Source organism: Antrostomus carolinensis, unplaced genomic scaffold (assembly GCF_000700745.2).
Source record: "Antrostomus carolinensis isolate BGI_N321 unplaced genomic scaffold, ASM70074v2 scaffold10819, whole genome shotgun sequence".
Classification (NCBI taxonomy): Eukaryota; Metazoa; Chordata; class Aves; order Caprimulgiformes; family Caprimulgidae; genus Antrostomus; species Antrostomus carolinensis.
This window is the reverse complement of record NW_010339333.1, coordinates 1,054-23,076: the sequence shown is the minus strand read 5'-3', so window position 1 is coordinate 23,076 and position 22,023 is coordinate 1,054. Positions and strand designations below refer to the sequence as shown.

General features: G+C 40.0%; 1 protein-coding gene across 1 annotated transcript in view; it reads left to right on the top strand.

Moving 5' to 3' along the window:
• Positions 1-21,778, top strand: part of LOC104531036 (E3 ubiquitin-protein ligase parkin-like) — a gene marked incomplete at its 5' end in the record, with an annotated part of 118,973 nt that extends 97,195 nt beyond the window's left edge. Inside the window, 4 exons of the mRNA XM_010175806.2 lie at positions 3,723-3,809; positions 13,897-13,903; positions 17,093-17,200; positions 21,228-21,778. Coding sequence (XP_010174108.1) covers positions 3,723-3,809; positions 13,897-13,903; positions 17,093-17,200; positions 21,228-21,337 — 312 coding nt within the window. The remainder of the gene's footprint in view (positions 1-3,722; positions 3,810-13,896; positions 13,904-17,092; positions 17,201-21,227) is intronic.
• Positions 21,779-22,023: the final 245 nt, after the last annotated feature.

Here is a 22,023-nt window from a genome sequence, read left to right as displayed (position 1 = left end):
AGAAAGAGAATTTTTACAGTAATATTTTATAAGGACTATAAGGAGATATTATCAGAGACCAAAGAAAAGGCATTTGCATTAGGCAAGAGAAAAAATGAGAGCTGTGGTGCTTAATCCAAGGGAAAGCAGCTCTTTGAAATGTTGTGAAAACGAAAATGGCAAAATCTTGTTTCCAAAAAAACAGCAAGTATAGCATGTAAATGACAAACTCATTTTCCCTTCATCCAGAAATAAAGAGCTACATTCTGCTCCCACTTCCAAACATAAAATACTTAAAAAACTATAAATGGCCCAGTGAGGAATAACTAAGACTACAGCTCGGTTTCACCATCCTGGTTTTTATTCAGCATCACTCTTGGCACTGCAGATGTCATCTGTGGGGTTTGAATCCCGTAGAGCTGAACAGATTTTGGTCTGATTTTACCTTTGATTTGAACAATCATAAAGATAGGAGGATTTTAGAAACAGGATCATATCTCCTATTCTGAGGTCACTTAGATTCAGGATTTCTGCTGAGGCCTATCTCATACTTTTTTACAGATATTTAAAAGCCTGTAATAGCACACACACAGGTTATATTAATTTCCAGTGCCTAAATCCTTTAAGTGCTTTGGAGATTTCCCTGCTAATCCTCTTTTTAATGCATAAACCTAGAGGGTAGGTTTGAGACCTTTGGGATTTATTCTTTGTGGTGGTTGTTTTCCAACAGAAGAATCTTTCAAGGGTAGCAACAGAAAGTGCTAAATACACAGACATAGGAAGTTTATATGCTGTTTATATTATCACAGTAATCTGCTAGTCTTTTTTTTTTTGCAAATGAAGGGAAAGAAATTGTGACTATTATTAGTAATTACACTACTTACAGTAATTTTAAACACTAATATTAAATTTATGCATAAGTGTTAAATCCTGACTGAACAACTGAAATCCTTTTCTTTCCAAGGGCAAAATAACTGTATTAATATTAATGAAGCCACAAAAGACAAGTTATCTGACAGCATTTTTGCAGTTGCTGTATTTTATTGCTGAAACTTTATTATATTTTTCATGTCTGAATGTAAAAAATGAATAAAACTATCACAGACTGCTCTTTGTTGTAAGTGACATGCCTTTTCTTTATGATGCATGCTTTGCCATAAAAAGGGAGTGCTTAATGCATTTCTGTTGGGAGATGCCTATTTATTCTGACAAACTGATCAGCCTCCAGGGTGTTCTTTTGCCACAGAACTGATTTTACATCTCATCCATTATCTAATAAGATGTGAAAAGAGTATCCTCTCTCACCAAAAAAAATCAAGCTTTGTTTCATTACAAGGATGTGGCAGGCTCATGGACTTACTTGCAGGAAACACAATTGTTAGTGAAAGGCCCAGTTGTACTCTCATGCATGTTTCCAGTACAGCAGGCCTATGGGGAAAACATTGATAACATTGGTCCTGAGGATTTTTCATTTTAAAGGTAAGTATAAAAAGTGGCCTCTGTAATAGGAAAATGCACTTCACATCTTTAAATAATATAGCATGAGTGTATGAATTTTAGTATTATAATAAATAGTGATGCCACATAAACTACATAGTGAGGCAGCTGGAATGTCTTTGCAAAATATATGCCCTGGTTTGCTGGGTTTTTTTCTTTCTTCAGTATTTTCCCCCCCTTTCTTTTTTTGTTTATGAAAGGTTTAAAAATGTGCTTGCATGGGAAAAGTGAGAGAGACTGGAGAGAGGAAGCAAGCTGAGGCGTTGTGTGATAAGGCAGTGATAAAGCAAGTGTATACAAAAACTCTTTCAGACAAATGTTTTCAGCTGAACTGAAGAGAACAGAAAAAGAGAATAGGTCACAGAGCAGGAAATACAGTTAAACCTGGCCATGACCTTGATTGTTAAGGAATAACAAGTCTTTGAGCTATCAGGCACCCAGACAGACAGTACCGCTCTGTATGTGTTTAAGCAGTGTTCAACACGGCTGAAACTTTTGACCACTAATGTAGTGTGTATTGTTGTTGTATTTAAATAATGTTCTATTACAATAATGCAGCCTCTCATTAAACATACCTTACAAAAGCCTCCATTTTTAAGCTGCTTGCTAACAAGTGCAAGTGAATTAACAAATCAGTGTTAGTTGAAATTAAAAAAAAAAAAATCATTGAGAAAATAGTGGAGAAAAGTGACAAGAAAGCAAACAAGTGATTAAGTTTGATATCTCTGGAAGTTAGAACACTCACTCCACTCCTCCACTCCAAATTTCCCTGACTTTCTGCATAACAGGATCAATCCTTTTTGACTTGCACAATGCTTCATTTCATTCAAGTGCAGTTTCTTTAGCATGACAATGAAATATGATTTTCAGTGCTTCTTAGAAAAGTGACAATACAGCTTGAAAGAGTTCAAAATGAAATTGCAAAAGCTGGAATTTGTGGCAGACATATGTTCTAGTGTCATGTCCTTCTCATATCCTTTATTCATTGCATGTGAATGCAGCTCTGTATCTAAATATCAAGGCTGTTTTATCAGTCTTGCTTATAATGCCAGTCAGAATGGATTACCACTGAGAGATCTTTCAGAGTCTGGAGTTGCATCAAGACAGCATAGCTTTAAAACAGCATAAAAAAGGCCCATTTTACATTATCGACTTTTCCCCTTACCTGCAAGGACACAGAATTTAATGCAGCATTGATGGCTCAAAGACTTTGACACATGTCAAGACAGATATCTTCATTTTAGAGTTTTTTAAAAAAAAGGCATCAAACTTGATACATATGAACCACTTTTCATGGCAGAGGTAGCTCAGACTGAGATAGGGACAATTGTTTTACTTGTCTGCAAAAGACATTACTTTTCAGTGAAGCCTTATGCAAAGAATAATGTAATTTAAGGAAGATGGAACCAGAACAATTGCTAGAAATGCAATAAGAGTCTAGAGATGGTCCTCTAAAACCCGTGTTAAGTAACCTGTCATTGTGTTCTTCCCATGGATTTTTTCAAACAATTCTGTAAAAGTCTGTGGCAAGGATATAATTTTCTAGAAAATTATATTTTGCATGACCTATATAAAGTGATCATCCCCTAGTAAAGTCAGCAGTAGTTTTCTATAGAGAATGTGTTTGATTCAGAACTGTGAATAGCATTAGAATTATAGAATCGTTTGGTTGGAAGAGACCTTTGAGATCATCGAGTCCAACCATACCTGTCCACTACTAAACCACATCGCTGAGCCCCCCATCTACCCGTCTTTTAGACATCTCCAGGGATGGCGACTCAACCACCTCCCTGGGCAGCCCGTTCCAGTGCCTGAGAACCCTTTCAGTGAAGACATTTTTCCTGACATCCAATCTGTACCTCCCTTGGCGCAACTAGCCAGCACTATAAAGCAGAACTGCTTGTTTCAGCCAACACCCTTCTTGTATAAACAGATTTCACTGTAGGAGAAACACACTCAGAAGTACCTAGGATGACTTTATGTCCCTAAATGGACCATGTAGCAAAATCTCATTTTTAATAATGGCATTAATGTTACTTCACCAATGAAATGTATAATAAGAACAACAGCAAAATTGTTGTGTTAATGATCAGTGTATAATAAGATGCACAATTAGGAGGATTATGGGAATTTAATGGGATGAGAAGGGCAAGAGATCATGTGCTGTATGACTCTTCATGATTGTAACCTGCTGTCTATATCCCTAATGTGTTTTTATGACTTGTGTGCTTTGGTTTGTTTTCCAGTTTGTGTTCTGCCGTGAATGTAAAGAGGAATACCATGAAGGGGAATGCAGCTCTCTCCTCAGCACGCAGGGAGCCATGGCCCAGAAGGTAGGGATCCCACAACTCATTACATCCTGATCATTATCCCTGGCCCAGCTAGAGCAACATTTGTCAAATGGGTCCTAATTATAATCCTAAGTAAAAGCAATTATCTTCATGCTGAATTACTCCAGCCATCAGAGTTGCCGGATTGGCTTTGCAGTGGATTTCAGTCGCTTTGATTGATAGAGTAGCTGAGTTCTGTCAGGAACACACAGGGCTCTGCCATCACTTGATAAAGAAAAGGCCATCCCAATGGGCTTTTGGGGTTGTCTGTATTCAATGTGAACACTTTTGAAAGGCTTTCTGTAGACTTGCTGCCTTTCAGCCTATTTTCAGTGTACCAGTCAGGAAATTATGTGGGTTTGGACTGAATAACAGAGTTATTATACAGCCTATGCAGAAAATGCTGTTCATAATTTATGCTTTAGCTTAGAAAAATAAAAAATGGATTGCCTAAACTGGAAGCTGATAGATTATAATTATTCTAGGCTGCTCTATAATTTTTTAGCCATGGTAGCTATAAACCTGGACAGAAAATAGTTTTTCTCTCCTGGCATTTCTCTGTTTGAGATTCAAGATCCCTTGTTCTCTGTGGCAAATAAATCACGGTCTTTCAAATTAAAAAAAAAAAAAAAAAAAGAGAGAGAGAGAGAAAGCACAAAGAACAGGAGAGATACTCCCTGAAAATGTCACAGCTTGATGCCCAGGGTATGCTCCTAGGAAGCGGAAAACTGATATTCAGATGTCTGGTATATTCAATGCCAGAACTTGAACCCTGAGCCCTGACACAGTCCAGCACGACAGATACAGGATTGTGGGCAGGTGCTGGTGAGAACTTGTGTCTGGCCAGCTCTCAGCAAGGCATGCCCAGCTCCTGTCAGTGCCTGCAGGCAGGCTCTGTCTCAGGCTGGCTTTTGTGGCCTCTCACTCTTTGAACGTAGAGACTGGGAGGGAGCTGGAGGTCTACTGGGATCCTTTGCCATGTGCTGCCTTGAGACAGTTCATTTGCCATACTTTGCAGATGCTGCATTGGGCTATGACCTGTGTAAGGATTCTTCTCTTTAACCTTTCTTAATGAAGCTCTTCTAATTTATAGAAAGAATTAGCACTCCTTGAGACAGAGTTAAACAGCCTGTATCCTAGTAGTCAGTCAAGGTATCTACCTCTGGTGCCCTGAAACCTGTGTACAGTATGAGATTCCAAATCCACCTACTTTCCCAGCCTCTAGTGATCTGTGATTCAGATATGGTATTTTGTGTTTAGCAGCTACCAGCAAATTTTTATTCCTTGAATTTGTGCAATCTCTTTTTTGAAGCCATATATATACAAAGAAATTGGCAGTTTAACTGCCTGCTATGAAGAACAATCTCTTTTTGTTTGCAGTAGCCTTGGAGCAGTCTTCCAGCTCCCATTCAGTTTTATGTAAAAACAGAATTACTTCAACGGAGACATTGAGAGATACTTAAAGTATTCAATAGCCTTGTAAAGTAAGAGACCAAGGCTGGATATCTCACCTGAATTAAATAGAGCTAGAACTTGAATACATCTCAATATGAACAGTAAGCCCTATATCCATTAAGCTATTTATGCCTAGAATTTTGCCTAGCATACTGAAAGTCATCGTGGCACTTTAGAAATGAGTTCAACAATGTTGGTGCTGTGGAAGTGAGAGTATGTATAATTTCCATGCTCTAGGGCAGAGATAAAGGTGTGCCAGGAAAAATCTGAATACCATAGGAAGCAGTGTTTTATTTAAATATTTGTATGTTGTTTTAGCTTCTCCTGCTCACAATGGGATCACTTCACCCATCTGGTCCAGTAGCTCAGCACATGAATTGCCCCTAATTAGTCCTGTTAACTTAGGAAAGTTGACTACTGTTGCTGTTCCAGTGTAATGTTAACATTTTTGCTGTTCCTGAAAGATTTCCTGCACTCTCAAAGAGCTATTCCAGAGTAGCTAAATGCTAGTACCAGAATAACTCTTGCAGCTATGCAGATCGTTTCACAGTATAGAAAAGACCATAGACTACCCAAAATTCATTTAGACTCCAACTTAAACTGAAGTTAATTTACTCAGGTCAGTCTTTTCCGCTAATAAACTAAGAGAGCTGCACTAATTAAACTTCTCCACAAGGTGGTGATGTGCCACTGAAGGAATGTTTTCCCTGGCTTTCTGTAACCAGGCGAGCAAACTGAGGTGGCTAAAACAAGGCAAGCCCAGGTGCTGGTGGGATGCTGGTTTCATCTGAATAACATCACTACAAAGCTGTCTTGCATACAACACTCCCATACAATGCATGAAAAACATTGGTGGGGCATATATAGAAAGAAGTGTGTGTGGGACCGTTTCACCTCTCTCACTAAAATTAATTTAAACATTTATCTACCTGTGCTTTCAGCCTTTTTGTTCTGCCTTTCCCTGCTAGATGCACAGCCCCGTGTGTCAGAGTTAACTTGCTATTACTGTACTACTCATTTGGGCAGTGAGAAGGATTGTTTTATTTTTGAGCATCTGTTTCAAGGTAGGAGTAATACACTTCCAGTGTCTTTTATTACAGCTTCAGCTCCTCCAGTTTGACTCCTGTCCACATCCTTTCCATATCATTTATTTTAGAAACAGATCTTATTATCACAGCTCCCACCATTTGGAGTCAATCAGATGCACTACCACCAAGCTGTTCCTCTCTGGAAGTGGTGCAGGATATGTGGTCTCAGGAAAATACTTTCTGTAAGAAAAATACAGGTTTTATTTTTAGCCTCTAGTGGCTATAGGAGTGAAAGTAGCTGCTGTTGTCTTCACGCTTCTGCAAATGCCTGCACGTCCCTGATGTTCCCAGTGTGAGAAGAAACATTTGCAGACAGGTTTAGGCCGAAGTCAGCATGATAGAGAAGAATATGGTGGAGCATGAGGAGTGACAAAGAGCTGGAAGAAAAGCCAAAAAGGAGTGTTGTTGTACAGGAATTGGGTAGCCAGAAGTTGATGGCAACACAGAGAGCAGGGAGAGCCATGGTGCCACTTAAAGCAGCCCTCTAATGGTCTGTGTGCCAGGACACTGCAAGAGCCATCTGTTCCCTGTGGCTCCCTATGGGCCTGTCAGGGCAGGGTCTGGCACCTCCCTGGGGATGGAGATGGGCTGAGGACGGGCCAGTATGGGGGCCTGCTGTGAGCCTGTCTCAGCAAGGGCCGTGGCCAGGCAGGGCAGGGCTGTGGGGAGCTGGAGATCGCCCCTGCTGTGGAGTTGCTGGGACAGGAGCTGACAGCACCAGGGGCTGACATGGAGCCCTGGGCTGTGGGCAGAGTGGGGGGAATGCCAGGGGACTGTGCTGGGACACCAAGGTCTGGTGGTGTTTTCAGAGCCTGACAGCAATTTAGGAAGTCTTGGAGAAGGAAAACCTTCAAAAAGAGAGGTAGAGCCTGATAGAGAGGCATTCAAGTGTCCATGAAAGCCAAGAGCTGACGAGAGCAAGAGGTGAAGATGCTATTTTTTGTCTATGAGCTTTCAGAGACAGAGATCCAGACAGAGGAGAAGAAGAGAAGAGAAGGGAAATAAGCCTGTGAGATGACATGGGACAACTATGAGGGTGCAGGAAGCAGAATGATGGTGGTGAAAGGGGCCTATGCTGATGTCAGAAGGAGTAAGGAGGAAGCCTGAAGTCAAGAGGAGAGAGCAGAGCTGGTGGACTTGAAGGGAGGGAGGGCAGCAGGGAAGAGGTAATGGAGTCAGTTGACAGGAGGAAGGAAGAGGGCAACCATGGCTGCAGAGCACAAGAGGGACAAAGTAGGTGCCATGCGTGGTGCTTAAGGCTATTCAAAATAAAGGGGGTTGAACCTTATAAAGGTGGGAAGCGAGACGGTACTGCTTGCTGTTTGGGGTAGAAAAGGTAAAATCAGCAACGGGGCATACAGAGAATAACTTAACTTTCAATACTGGTATACCACAGTCTTTCAGATCTGTGCACAGATATTGCATAGTCCATTGGGATGGATAAAATGTCCTCTTCCTACTAGAATGTCCTTTTTTAGCCCTGATAGGCCATTGAAAACTCATCTTAAGCATTTACTGGTGCAGAACTCATTATTTCCCATCTTAGTATGTAAGTTACATAATATCAGTGAAAATAAAATGCATCTGTGGCAACTTTCTGTTTGATGAATTAAAAGGTACAGCGTGCATGATGGAATCAATGACACAATAAAGGTGACTGCAGCCAGATTTAGGTTTAGAAATAACCACATAGTCCCTGCTATGTACACCACAAAACCAAGCTTCCTGGACCCTTTTAACCTCACCCATATGCAGTTTCTGCTGATTGGGAATCTAGCCATAAACCAGCTTCCTCTGTAAATCCTCACCTTAAAATTAGCCTAGCTTCCCTAGCACAAAACCTTTCTGGACAGCTTGCTTTTTACCAGGATAAATAATGCACTTTCTTGCTCTCTAGAAATTGGACAATAAAAGGTGACCATGTACTAGATTTGAACATGTACAGAGTAGCTCCCAAGACTGTTTCAGTGCTGGGCATGCTGATCAGACACCAACAAGGTTAAACTGTAATAGCAATAGCAATGACGCTGATGTAAAATTGGTGCAGATGTAAATAAATGAATAGACTATGGAGACAGAGATATAAATGTTTGAAAAAAATAACACATAAACTGGATTAAATGGGTTATAAAAAGGTATGTTTTAGAGATGGTTCTATGGACAAGCTTTCCCCAAGATGGTTTTAGCCACAGATTATCTTGTCCTGCCAAGCCAATGAGTCTGTGATTATAAAAAGGTAACAGCTTTTTAGTAGGTTCGCTTTTTCAGAGGTTGCTGTGAATTTAGTAAAGAGAATAAATTAAGCATCATGATAGATTTCTGTAGTACAGCTGTAAGCAATTCCCTCCAATCACCTGCATTCAAAGGCTTGAATCTAAAAGAACATCCAATGTCTAATTCATCACTCCACAGACCCAGTCTGGCAGTCTTTGTGGAACCCAGATGTAAATCCAGGTCATCTCATTTGAACAAACTCCACTATTAACCCTAGCCCAGCAACGGCTGTAAACCTAAGCCTAGATGAAATGTCCATGGTGGCTGAAGTCTTAAAGCTTGCCAAGTGGTCTGTTCTGCTCCAAGCTCCTTAAAATTCTGTCAGGCCATATCTAGTCTCAGTTCAAGCTATAATTCCAGCTCAGTTAGTTCTAGCAACCCTGCAACCCTGGCCCTGCAAACCATGTGATCCAGCAAAATTCATCACTAAATATGTACCTTTAGCTGCTGGTGCAGCTAAAAATTGTTACAATTTTTTGCACACAAGTTACAGAATAGGTTGTGTGAATTTCTGCCACTTTGCTACATTGAAAATCTTATCACCTGCTAAAAGTGTTAATTTCAGACCAGGTTCATTGTATATAGAAAGTAAAATTTTGTTAGTCTTGTAAAAGTCTTAGCAAGTTAATAAAAGCTAATTTTTAGTCCATTTACAATAATACTGAGACTTATAGTTCAAGTTCTATATAGTTAAAACTATGGATATGCAAACTTTCCAGTAACACCTATTTCTCTGGTGTTATATTTGACCTTCCACTGCCTCTCTGTGTCCTAAGCTCGATGGCTTCAGTCTGAGACAGGGGCTGGTATCATGAGTCCTTTACCAGGAAGAGCAAGATGTCGATGTTGGTTGGTTTTTTGTTGGGATCTGCTTGGAGTCATTTTTACATATTTATTAACACACTCATTCACTGGTCTGCAAGTTGATGTTGCATCCAAATTTACTGTCTATGGTGTGTTTTACCTAAGTCAGTTATGTCTTTGTTACCCCTAAAACTGTTTTTACAAAGCTCTCAAGGCTGCATTTGGGTAACTGAACACTGGCGAGTTGCTTGTAGCACCAGGGCCTCCCACACCATCCTGTGCCAGCGCTCTGCTACCATCTCATGTCTTTACTCCTCTGCTTGGCATTTTATTCTAAGCTCAGAGATAATTAATTCTGTACATAATACCTATACTTGTCATTGCTTTCTATTAGTTACAAAAAATATATGTAGCGTTACTAAACCATGCAATTATGCAAAATTATACAAAAGCAAAATAGGTACTAGTCACCTGGTCATTAGATAATTGCTGTCACTTGCAAAACCAAATCTCTAGGCAGGCCAAGACAAGTCCAGAGAAAGCCTGACGAGTCCTGAGGCCTGAGGTGCTGACTTGACACAAAGGCTGCGGCCTCTTACGAGAAACAGCAACAGCATTTTTACTGAGCCACAAAACTGCATGTTCTAAACTTCCATCTCCAGCCTGTTTCAGTGTAAGTTTATAGGCAATGCTGTAAAGCTTCAACTCCACTCTAAACCTGTGGGATGCTGCCTGTCCCAGCTGTAGCTCTAGGCTGGAGACCTTGGACACCCAAACCTAAAAGCCCATCCCCAGAGCTACCACCTTCAAATCAAACCTCAGCTCTTTGTTATCTGGGACCCAGTCTTTACTGTGCTCAGGTAGCTGATGCAGAATACAGATACTAACTTTGCTTTTCTGCCACTGGCACTATAAAAGTTATCTAGAAGCCCTATCAGCCCAGGAACCCATCAGACCAAACCAGAAGTATTCCAGTGCCTCAGCTGAGTCAGTGCAAACCTCAGAGGTGTCATTTTTTCCAAACCTGATCCTGTTCATCAGCACATGCTACCTGGGTGCTGACCGCAACCCTGACCATCATTTCAGAACTCAGCCCTAACTCAGTCATGAGCTCTCAGGCAAATGGTCAGCTCTGAAGCAGACCCTTCCCAGATCACTTCCCAGAAATGCTTTTTGCTGTACAAGGCACGGCAGAAAAACATGCCCATGGGGGTGCACACATCCAGGGAAGCCAGTCACCTCACCTGGCACCCTGCTGAAGTCTTCTGTAATGCAGTTCCTGGAAAGGCTCACAGCTCCCTTGGGCTGCAGGTGAGCCTCCAGCCCGTTTTTGTCTCCCATTGCCTCATGTATGCAGATCTCGAAGCTGCCAGTAGGTGGTATAAAATATACAGACATTGCTTGCCAGGCCTCCTTTCCCATCCACTGAACAACATCTGTCTAATCTCTTACCCTGTTTTGCCTGTAGGTTCACATCGAGCATGCAGACTTGTGAAGCCTGGTCTCTATGTAGGTGGTGGTTTGCTGTAATTATGCAGCAGGACACATATCAGCCCACTGTGAGCACAAGATAATACAGAATTTGATTTTAATGTGGAATTCTCAAATAAAAGTTCTTTCAAAATATCCTTAGCTGAATTATTGCAATGCTAAGGTATGAAATATTTAGCTAATGCTTCATGAAAATCAGGCTTGGTGTAGTGTATTTCTTACAACATTGTTGTGGAATTGAAAAACTATGCAATGTGAATATTAAATTGTAACAGAAAGACATGATGCTGACAAAATTGAGGAACTGCATATGTGTCCTGACTTACTGTATGAAGGAAGCAGCAAGGTCCTTTTTTGCTTGAACCTTCAGTAAAGAGTGAGAAAACATATACGTTATACTGGACTCCACAGTTGTATGACCTTCTGAATCAGTTCTTGGTTATCAGCGTTTTGTGTTTATGCTCTAAATATTGCAAATATCACTTCCAGCGTTGTTCCTTCACCATTTCAGCAAACTTTCCTTACTGCTTTTAGAACAGTGGAAAACAAAAGGTGAGATATTTGAAATGGTGTACTACAGGCAAGGGTTAAAATGAGAAACACACAGCATTTTTATGGAAACTTCTTTCTCTGCTCAAAAGAGGGGGAAAATTAATCAATAGTAAATAAAAAATTAAGTAGTAAATGCTGACCACAAAAAAACCATTAATTATTTCACTGCATTTTAGTGAAAGAAAAAGCTGCTGAGGAGGTTCATCATGCATAATATCTTTCAATGAGTCCTGAGTCACAGTATGAAATGTGAAACATCTATTATTAGACCATTGAAGCATTGATATTTTTTTTCTGTCAGATAAATTTAAAAAGTTAAATAAAATATGGCTGTACAACAAATGGCACACCTAACTTGATTTCTAAAGTACTTCAAACAATTGGAAAAGAAACTGAGGCTCAGGGGTTTAGTAGCTGGTATATTCTCAATGTCAAGCACAGGACATTTCAACCCACAGATGCCTAATTAAAGGAGCAAGAAAAATAACTATAACCGGGAAATGTCCTGTAAAATTAATCTCTATGTTATAAATAAAGATGCACCAGAGGAAATCTGAGAAGAGGTCTTACCTTTCTGTCTAATGAGAAATAGATGGGAACTATAGAGAGAGAATTTTAGCTTTCCTATTTTGGGCAGCAATAAAACAAAAATATGTGACAGACTGCTTTTGTTTATGAGTTAAGGTGACACTGATCTGCAGCTGCGTTGCCACTTATGGGAGAAGGCATGTTCTTTGTTCCATGTGTGGAAAACAGTTATACAAGAATGACCTCTATTAATTAGATTTTCTGTGGCATAAATTCAATGTTCACCAGGTACCTGAATTTAATTCATGCTGATATGAACAGCCCCAACATGCAAAGTGAGAACCTTGGTGTGCAGTGTCACCAAACCAGAGTTCTCTGATTTTATCTAGTGAAAGTCTCTTTCATCTTGTATCAGACACAATATCCTGTGTATATCACTTTGATTTTAGCTAGTTGCTGTCATCAGAAAGCAGCGCTTTTTCTACAACAGAATTCCCTCGGCACATCAGACAAATTGGCTCACACAAAGCTACTTCATGTGAGTTTAACTGGATCAGTGTGGTACTGACATCTCTGTTTTCCCAGTGCATAAAACATTTTCCCGTTGACTGATATAATTCCTGTTCCTGATCTGCAACCATTCGTTAGTGTTTTGATTAGCCTAAATCTTTTTTTAGACTAGAACACTAGTTATACACACCTCTCCATGTGAGATTTGGACTCTTAAATGACTCAAATAATGGATTTTTTCAAAGGTCCTCTAGCCTTTCTAGTGCCATAGACATCTGCTATTTTCCCCCCACAGTTGAAGTAAAAGACACCACTACTAAACAAGACAGAAGGTTAATTCATGTGAACAGGTTCATAAAACAGCTCAGTAGCACTTGAGAAAATGAAATAAATTTAAGTTGAACTGTCACCATCTTTTGTAGCTCAGGCTTCAACAGATGAGGCTGCTTTTGCTTAGAGCTCTAGCCCAAAATAATTAGTGGGCCATGTTAATCTAAATGTTATGGTGAGTTGAATGTTGCTTTGCATAGAATTATTCTTTGCCTTTCATTCAAACCCTTTCAAGTATCCATAGTTGTTCTCACATTTGTGCTAGAAAATGAGTAATGCTTTCAGTTTTGAGCCATCTAAGCCTTTTTAAAATGCTGTATTTCACATAAAGTCATATTTTTAGATATTTTTATTTATTTTTGAAACAAAATCTTATTTTTCTGAGGAAAATTAACTTAAAACCTAGCATTTCTGATCAAAAGGAAAGGCATTTCTGATGTAAAGGAAGCTGCACTAGGATACATTTTTTTTATGCATGACCAGCTTTTTTGCTTATCAGAAAGGAGCACCAACAGCAAACAAGCAGGAGTCCAGAAATTACATTCACTAAAGCTAAGCACAACATAATGTTAATAGCTTCATATTCTATTCTGAATCAAAGGTCTTCAGTTTTCAGATGTTGTCTATGCTAGGCAAAATAAGCATGATCATAAAAGAAGTATGCTTACAGTATATATTGCGGTTGGTGTCAGAATTTAACATTATATATCTAATGTTTCCAGTATTTTGAACAAGAAGTTTTGCCATAAATGTTTTTAATCTGGCTGCTACTGCTTAGATGCTGACTATGAACACACACTTTGTTTATTTTGTGTAGTTCTTCCAACAAGTTGATGTGTGCCCTGTTACCTGAGTGAGAAGCTGCTTTAAGAAAGACAATTTCTGTTCTAAGACACTTTCTGTCTCTGTAGGACCTTTCCCAGTACTGCCTGGTATTGGTTACCTGCATAAAAAGCTTTCCATGTACATGTCCTTGCATTGCTGCATGGTGCTCAGCAGTCCCTGTGGTCTCTTTATCATTGTTAGTTTTTCCAAAGGACTCAGCAACAGAAAAACAGTATAGAAGTAAATCTTTGTCCTTTAATGTGACCCAGAGGTAACAAGACCGACTTTTCCCCCTATCTGGCTATGGGGATACTGCAGAGGGGATTTGCAACAGCGCTTACTGTAGCTTCCTGTTATTTATGGGTGTTCATTCCTGGTCATAATGTGCAGCAAAGCTGGGAAGCAAAAAAATTATTCATAAAGTGTCATGGATAGAATCTAGTAGCTTTTCACTACTGCTGGGACAAATATTGTGTGGGGTCAGCATCACAAGCGATCAGTGTCTCCTGTCCTTGGCAAACTGACAAGTGGTGCTCACCGGGAGCATCTCTGAACTTCCTATCCAAGACCAGGCAGACCAAATAAAGTGAGAGCCACTTCTGCCTGATGGACCTGCTCTATTACCTAGGCCATTGTCAAGGAGATTAGGTTTGCTAGTTGAGGATGAAAGAAGGTGATTTAAATAGACACTGGTAATGGAGAGATGCCATACACCTTTCCATTATTGTTTGAGGAAAAAATGCAGATAAATATATGTGTGCTTGCAGTTATTGGATGTGGAGGACTAAATAGAGCACATGAATACTGGAGACTCACAGATCAGTATGCTATGAATTCTATACTGAATCAGAGGGACTCCATCACTGTACCATTTCTCTACATTTTTAACTTAGCATTCACAAGACTGGGCATAGGAGGGATCTTTCAGCTCTAATGGGCTGAAAACATCATGCTGCTGCATCTGTTTCATGCTAGAATTTTTGTGATGGAAAATATTAATATAATAATTCACTCTGCTGTTTTCAGCAGTTTGTTCTTTCTCAGTGAATTGCATATGTGTGGTTTGAAGGTGTTAATTTTAGTTATTCCTAAACTCTCACAAGTTTCTATTTGTTTTCAGAACAAAGATCAAATATGTTTATACAGGTCAAATTAGCAATTTGATATGTGAAATTTTGCCTCAGCGTGATTTGCTATTAGGGCACAACAGACACATGAAGATGGAGAAAAAGTTTGTTTCTAAGTACTGAACCACACATTTTGGATTTGGACTATTTGGGAAAAACAGAACCACTGTGAAGCTCTTCTGGGTTGACTAAAAAAATTAAAAATATATCTAGTCTTCTCATGTAGTTATTATTCTGAAAATAATAGCAATATTTTGTCACTGCTATAGTGATTTTCATCTTGAATTAGCTTTAACAATTTTAAGTAATTAATTCCCATTACAACTATATGAAATTAATAACATCTTCTTTCTGTCACTGGGCAAAGTGAAGCCCAGGTCAAGCATTCCCCACTATCCCTGTCTTGTGTCCAGGCCACTCTGAGTTATCTCAGATTGCTGGCTGAAGTCATCCTTCCTTAAAGACCAAGGTGTTGTGAGATCGATACTAGATTATGTTCTTTGCTATTAGCCTGAGCAGCTTTTTCTGTTCCCAGAACTTACTAATGTACCACTGTATAGAGGTCATTCTTTTGCCGAACTGCTGAATAATCCAGTAGGGTGCAGGGCTGAGTTCCTGCTCCAGAAGCAGAGAGCCAAAAGTAAAAGTCACTTCTAGGATACAGCTGAGAAGACATTGTTCACTTTTGTCACCTCTACATCAAAACTGCTAGCAAATTTGAGAATAATAAGTGAGGAGCAACAAAAGGGAATAAAGGGCTGAGGAGACTGATGTAGGTAGTAAAAGAAAAGAAATAATACCATAAACACATTTTTTAGGTTTTCTGATTTAAAAAAGCTGGTTTTATTTTTTAAGGTGCATGTTGCAATGGCCACCAGATGCACTGGAAACAAGTTTCTGCAAATGTTGCTTTTCATTATTTCATTTTAACTCGAGTGACTTCAGCCAAGAAATAAAATCTAGGTCTTACTCATTGACACTGCAACAACTCACAGGTTTTTTCAGTAGTAGCTGAGCAGAAATCAAGAGAAGTTATGTTTGTGCTGCATGTTTAAAATTTGGGCCAATTTTTTTGTCTTATTAGAAATAAATATATTCGAAAATTATCCGTGCAAATAAGTATTGAAAGTCTATCCACATAATAGCCTGCAAGTATTTAGAAGGTATACACAAAGAAGTTATGGGATTATTAGAAATTATATCTTTTAGTTTGAGGTCATAATTTTCCCACATGCTTTAAAAAAAAAAAAAAAACAAAAAGAAAACCCCACATTACAAATGGAGAGAGAAGAATTTCAAGGCTAGAACCTACATTCATTGTTTACAGCTACTGTTCACATAGTTACCAACCTCATGTGATAGAAATTACCCAAGGCACTGCCATCTCTTTTGTCCTTGTGCTATCATTTTAGGTAGGAAATTGTCAAGTAGGACACTTGTGTAGATTATGTAATTTCGCCCCAGTCATAAATAGGACAAACACAGGAGTCCCTTTTAAAACACTCTTCATGATGACTTTTTCCATCTGTGTCATTCTATCTGGGGAGCTACCTGCTTTCATTGTTCACTGGGTTTGGTTTGTTTTTTTTTTTTGCTTTTTCTGCAAAATTTCTGTGTTTCTTCTTTGTGCCTCTTGAGATCTCTTAAATTTATATAGATTTACATTTGAATGAAATCTAGACCTCCGAAACAAAGGAGTACGCTTTATTATGAAAAACAATTTCCTTCCAGGGACCCCACCACTCTGCATCATCAGGTGTTGCATTGTCTTGGTGTTTTCGTTTTTCTTGCAAGAAGGGCTTTAATCCCTGAAGCAGAATCAAACCTACGGTGTCTAACGTGTCACGTCTCAGACAGGTTCACCTGACTCCTATTTGCCTCTCCTTTTTGCTTTGGCTGTCTGTGCATTTGCAGCGTGGCTTGATGCCCCCTGTCCTCCTGCCAGGACTTTGCCTGCTGCTCTGGGCAGGGAGCAGCGGGGAAGACACAGCCTGAGCTGCAGCTGGAGGTAGGAAGGACCCCCAGGATGGCACATGCTCCAGCTGCTGCAGCTCCCCCTGTCATCCCACAGCTCGGGATCTAACCCAATGCACGTTTCGTGCACACTGGGAGAAAATAAGTTTGCATTTTGAAGCAAAAATTCTACCTCTCTCACAAAGTCCAGCCTACTTGGCCTTGCAGTTACTCCTGTCTGTTTCTCACAGGTAAATAGCTACCACTCCACTTAAACACTGTGTCTCAGCGAAGCCTTTCAGTATTTTGCCCACAGGTGATTCTTCTCTCTCTTTGCAGGGATACGTAGTTGATGAACGTGCAGCCATGCAAGCTCGATGGGAAGAGGCATCTAAAGAAACAATCAAGAAGACAACCAAGCCATGCCCCAGCTGCAATATTCCAGTAGAAAAAAATGGTAAATTTATTAGATATCTCATACTTAACTGTCTTTTAAAGTTCATTTTACAGTATAAATATATGAATGTGCATAATAATACACTATTATTCCAAGAGAGGGAGAGCACATAGGGCTTGAATCTTCCCTCTGTCACTTTATCTCAATTATCCTGAAATCATTAAATCTAAGTCACTTAGTTCTAAAGCCACTAACTAAGCCTCACAAAATGCCCGGTTATTTTATAGACAGGGAAAATGAGGCACAGGGAGTCACTGGATGTAGTGTTCATATGACTGAACATCCAGCTAGTTGTCTAGATTTTCCATCGTCACTGGAAAAAACACATTTGTAAGGCAAAACTCCTCTCACAATGAAACAGAACATGTGCCTAATGTAGGCCAGAAGAAGCACACCTAAAAGTGGAGTGTGGAGAATTAGTCCTGCTGTAGATGTCTACACAGTATGTAGCTGAATTTAGATGAGATTAATCTCAGCCCAGTGACACGTCCACAGGAGATGAGCAAGTCAGAGGAAGAAACATTAGTACTGACAAACTGGTTGCACTAATCAATGCTTACCGTGTAGGAAGAAAAGCAACCTGCTGGTACTGGGGTGGTTAAATGGGGAACAAGAATAGCAAACAGGCTATACTCTATAGGTTCATACTGTTCCAAGATTTAGTTATATTTATATTAATTAATCAAAATATATTAAAATTATTGCCAAAATATTATGCAAATATTAAGTGTAGAGGATGCTTCTCAGTTTTGTGGCATCACTTATTAAAACGGGACACTGAAAACACTAAAAAAGACACTGTAGGCTGCAAGGAGATAACATTTCAAGCAGTGACACCACAGAAATATTACTGGGGAAGAAATAGGACAATATCCTGAAATCTGGGCCTTGGTGAAAGAAAAGAAGGCAGTTGGCAGATGGAAAGTGGGAGACTTCTTCAAGCACAAGAAGCAGAATGAAAGAAAGCATGAATTCAAGAGTGGGAAGGTGAGACAAGATTTGGCAAAGTGTAGAGAGCAAGGTGGGCAGCAGAAGAGAGATAACAGAGGGGTAGGTAAAAAAAAATTATTTACAGACTTGTAAAACAGACTGGAAAACAGAAGTTTGAACTGGATTAGAAACAGACAAATAATAATTGTGACTGTTCGTACCTAACAGTTCGTGCACAGCCAAATAAATAATATTTCTGGTCAGGCTGGAAGCAGTGTTAGGACCTTTACTTTCTCTTAGACTCTGCTACAAAATCTTTACTGGTAAATTACAGGCAGTTGTCACAAATAGGATATCCCTATTTGACACCATGATATAATTTACACAACTCCTACTAAAGTTTAGGGAAGTTGCTTATAAAAATTCCTAAAAAGGAAATAAAGGCCATTATACTTTTTATCCTTGAAAGAAAATATTTACTGAAAATGGATAATAAGCAGGAAAAGCCCTTTCCTTGCTTATAGCCTGACCCATGTCAGAACAGTGCCTCATAATGCAAAATGCCCAAGCCACAGCAGCAGGCTGGAGATGTTTCAACAAACTGGAATTGACTGATTGTGCTGCCATTCAGAGGGACCTCGACAGGCTGGGAAATGGGCCAGAAGAATCACACCTAAAAGTGGGGTGTGGAGAATTAGTCCTGCTAATTCTCAAGAAGAATTGAGAGGAAACCTCATGAAGTTTAACAAAGGGAAATGCACCAGTACAGGTGGGGGGCCAACTGGATGGAAAGGACTTAAGCGTCCTGGTGGACTACAAGTTAGACATGAGCCAACAATGTGCCCTTGCAGCAAAGGTGGCCAACAGCATCCTGGGCTGCATTAGGAAGAGCATTGAGGAAGTGGTGCTGAGACACACCTAGAGTGGTGAGTCCAGTTCTGGGCTTCCCTGTACATGGACTGGAGCGAGTCAATTGAAGGGCTGCAAAGATGATAAAAGGAATGAATAAATAAATACCTGATGGGGCAACAAAGAAGACAGAGCCAAACTCTTCTCAGTGGTGCCCACTGAAAGCACAGAAGGCAATGGGCACAAACTGAAACACAGGAAATTCCACTTAAACATGAGAAAATGCTTTTTATCATGTGGGTGATTGAAAACTGGAACCTGTTGCCCAGAAAGACTCTCCATTCTAGGACACATTCAAAACCCAACTGGATGCAACCCTGAGCACTTTGCTTTAGTTGACCCTGCTTTGAGCAGTGGAGTTTTGACTGGATGATCTCTAGAGGTAACCTTCCCACCTCAGCAATTCTGTGATTCTGCAAATTACGGCATGAAGCTTAAAAAGTGCAGAGCTTGCTTTCTTCTCTAGTCATGGGTACTACACGTGCTAGCATCTGGGCTGACATTTGTAAACTGAAAGGAGCACTTCACTTCTGCCTAAGTACAGCTGGTGTCAAGAGGCTGACAACCACACACCAAAGTCTGCCAACAGTCCTCATTTTGGAGGAGTACACTGACTCCACACAAGAGAATAATTCTGCCTTCCCTCCCCAAATGCTTCTGTGGACACTGTCTTTTACAAGGGACAGTGGCAATGCTGATAACTTTTCTGTAATAGCCTATATTTCTCTAGGTCAATAAGTTTTCTAGAATAGCCTGTATAGCTATAGGCATTGTAGAATACTTCTGCATGCCAATAACTTTTCTGTAATAGCCGAAGTGAAAGAGCAAAATGCTTTCCCACAGCTCATTTCCCAGTCTGAGTGAGTTTAAACACGCATCCACATCTCTCAGAGGACTGCTGTAGTCACAGAGCTGTAGGCCATGTTGCTTGAGGCACTCTCCACTCTGACTGCTCTTCTCAGCTGCCATGTAGCAGAGAATGGCATGATTTATGTAGCTTAGCAGGTAGAGCACACATGTGACAAAGGCTGCCTAATTGGGGTTTGGGTCCTGCGCCAGGACTGAGATGCAGTTTAGCTGGTGATGGCTTAATACAAATTCTAAGAGAGGATTGGACCTAAACCTTAAGTGTAACATGGAGGCTGGCCATTGATACACTTACATTGAAATAAGATGGAAAGGTCTGTCCAATTGCATCTCTTACATGAAGACATAAACTGATGAATAGACCTTGCCATCACAGCTAGTTTTCTCTCTCTGTCAGATAAAGCAGACAGGCCTATTTTATCAAACTAGTTCTTGGGTCTCCTGCTGCTTTTACCTTCTGAGTATCATTCTGGAGTGGCATTTCTAAAAAAGGTGTTGTAAGGGTAGGAGATCATACAGTAGGGAACACACACTCCCTGTACCTCCTATCACCATCTGGAGTCAAACCAAGATGACATTACAGCATTTCTGCATACCCCATGCTTTTCTTTCAGTTTGAATCATACAAGAGATCTCTTTGTGTTTTAATTTCCGTTTGAGGTGTATTTCTGTAATGACCTTTGACAAAGGTAATGTTTAATATATTACAAAATAAACATTTGATCAAGGTTGTGAGCAGAGAGATTAAAGCTGCTCTCACAGTATGGGCAAGTAAGAAACCCAGCACACAGGAAATATTGATGCGATCAAAAGGCTGCTTCAGATACTAAGAAGGTCAAATCAACTTCAGTTACTAATGCCATTTTGATATAATCAGCAGTCAGCCACCAAAGTCTGTATATCCTGATTTATTCTCTTTGCAAATCTCTCAGTTGTTGAAACCAAATTTAAAAAAAAATAATTGAATTTTGTTCATCTTCTGACTCACAACTGAATTAGGGTAGAGTATCCTGGAGCATACACCTCCATGACTGCTTTGAGAGGCCTCAGGTTGTCTTCTTTTTTCCCTGTCTCTAGCACAGTCTCTCCTAATTTCCTCCTACTCCTGCAGTTCCTCAAGTGACACCAGCATGTTACACCTCAATAAGAGAGGGTTTTAGAAAGCCCAGGGAAAATATTCTTCAGATTTGTACTTCTCTTTTATTAAATATTCTACTTGGTTAGTAAATGAATGTCTAAGAAAGTTGATTTTAACACTGTTAATTGTTGATGAACATCTTTAAGTGTTTGCCAAGCACTCTGTTCTCTTGCTATTTTGCAGGTGGCTGCATGCACATGAAATGCCCTCGCCCTCAGTGTAGATTTGAGTGGTGCTGGAACTGTGGCCTGGAGTGGAACAGAACCTGCATGGGAGATCACTGGTTTGATTAGTGGTGCTGAGGCCAGCCCATGTTGCTGCTAAAGCTTGTTTTCATCAGAGCCAAATTCTGTACTCCTTGCTTAAACAAAACTCCCAGTGGTTTCAGGGACACAGAGTGTAGAAGTTGGCCCAGTTTGTTGGTTTTTGCTTACTCGCATATGCAATCATACCAAAATCACACTGAAGTTATGCCAAGGGTTTTAAATCCACTAAGTAAAAAGAGTAATTGTTTTAATGAACAGACTTGCTCATCATGGTACAAAGAGGGGTAAATTAGACCATTCTGAACTTTTGCAGTCTGTCAGCATGGAGAGCAGATGGGGTCACCATGAGGAACTTTGCTTGACATTTATAGTCAGGAATCTGCAACTCTTGCAAGAGAGAGCAGCCTGCATATGTTTGTGTGAGTGCATGAGCACCAAGGGGGTGGAGGATGTTCCCTGCATCAGCTGCTTTTTCTTTGACCACTCCTTTGCTCATTCAGCACAGTTTCTGATTTTGAGGCAGTATTTCTTCACAGCTTTTTTTGGCAGAGGAAAGACTGTGGCTCTTCAGTGTTTTCTCAGGGTTCCTTCCTCACAGTCTTTCTGTAGGGGTCTTGCTTTCAAACCAAATTCTGATAGAAACATCCAGCTTTATGCCATATTTGATTTGTGTTTGTATTTGTAACACACAACACCAAACCTGCCTGCTTACT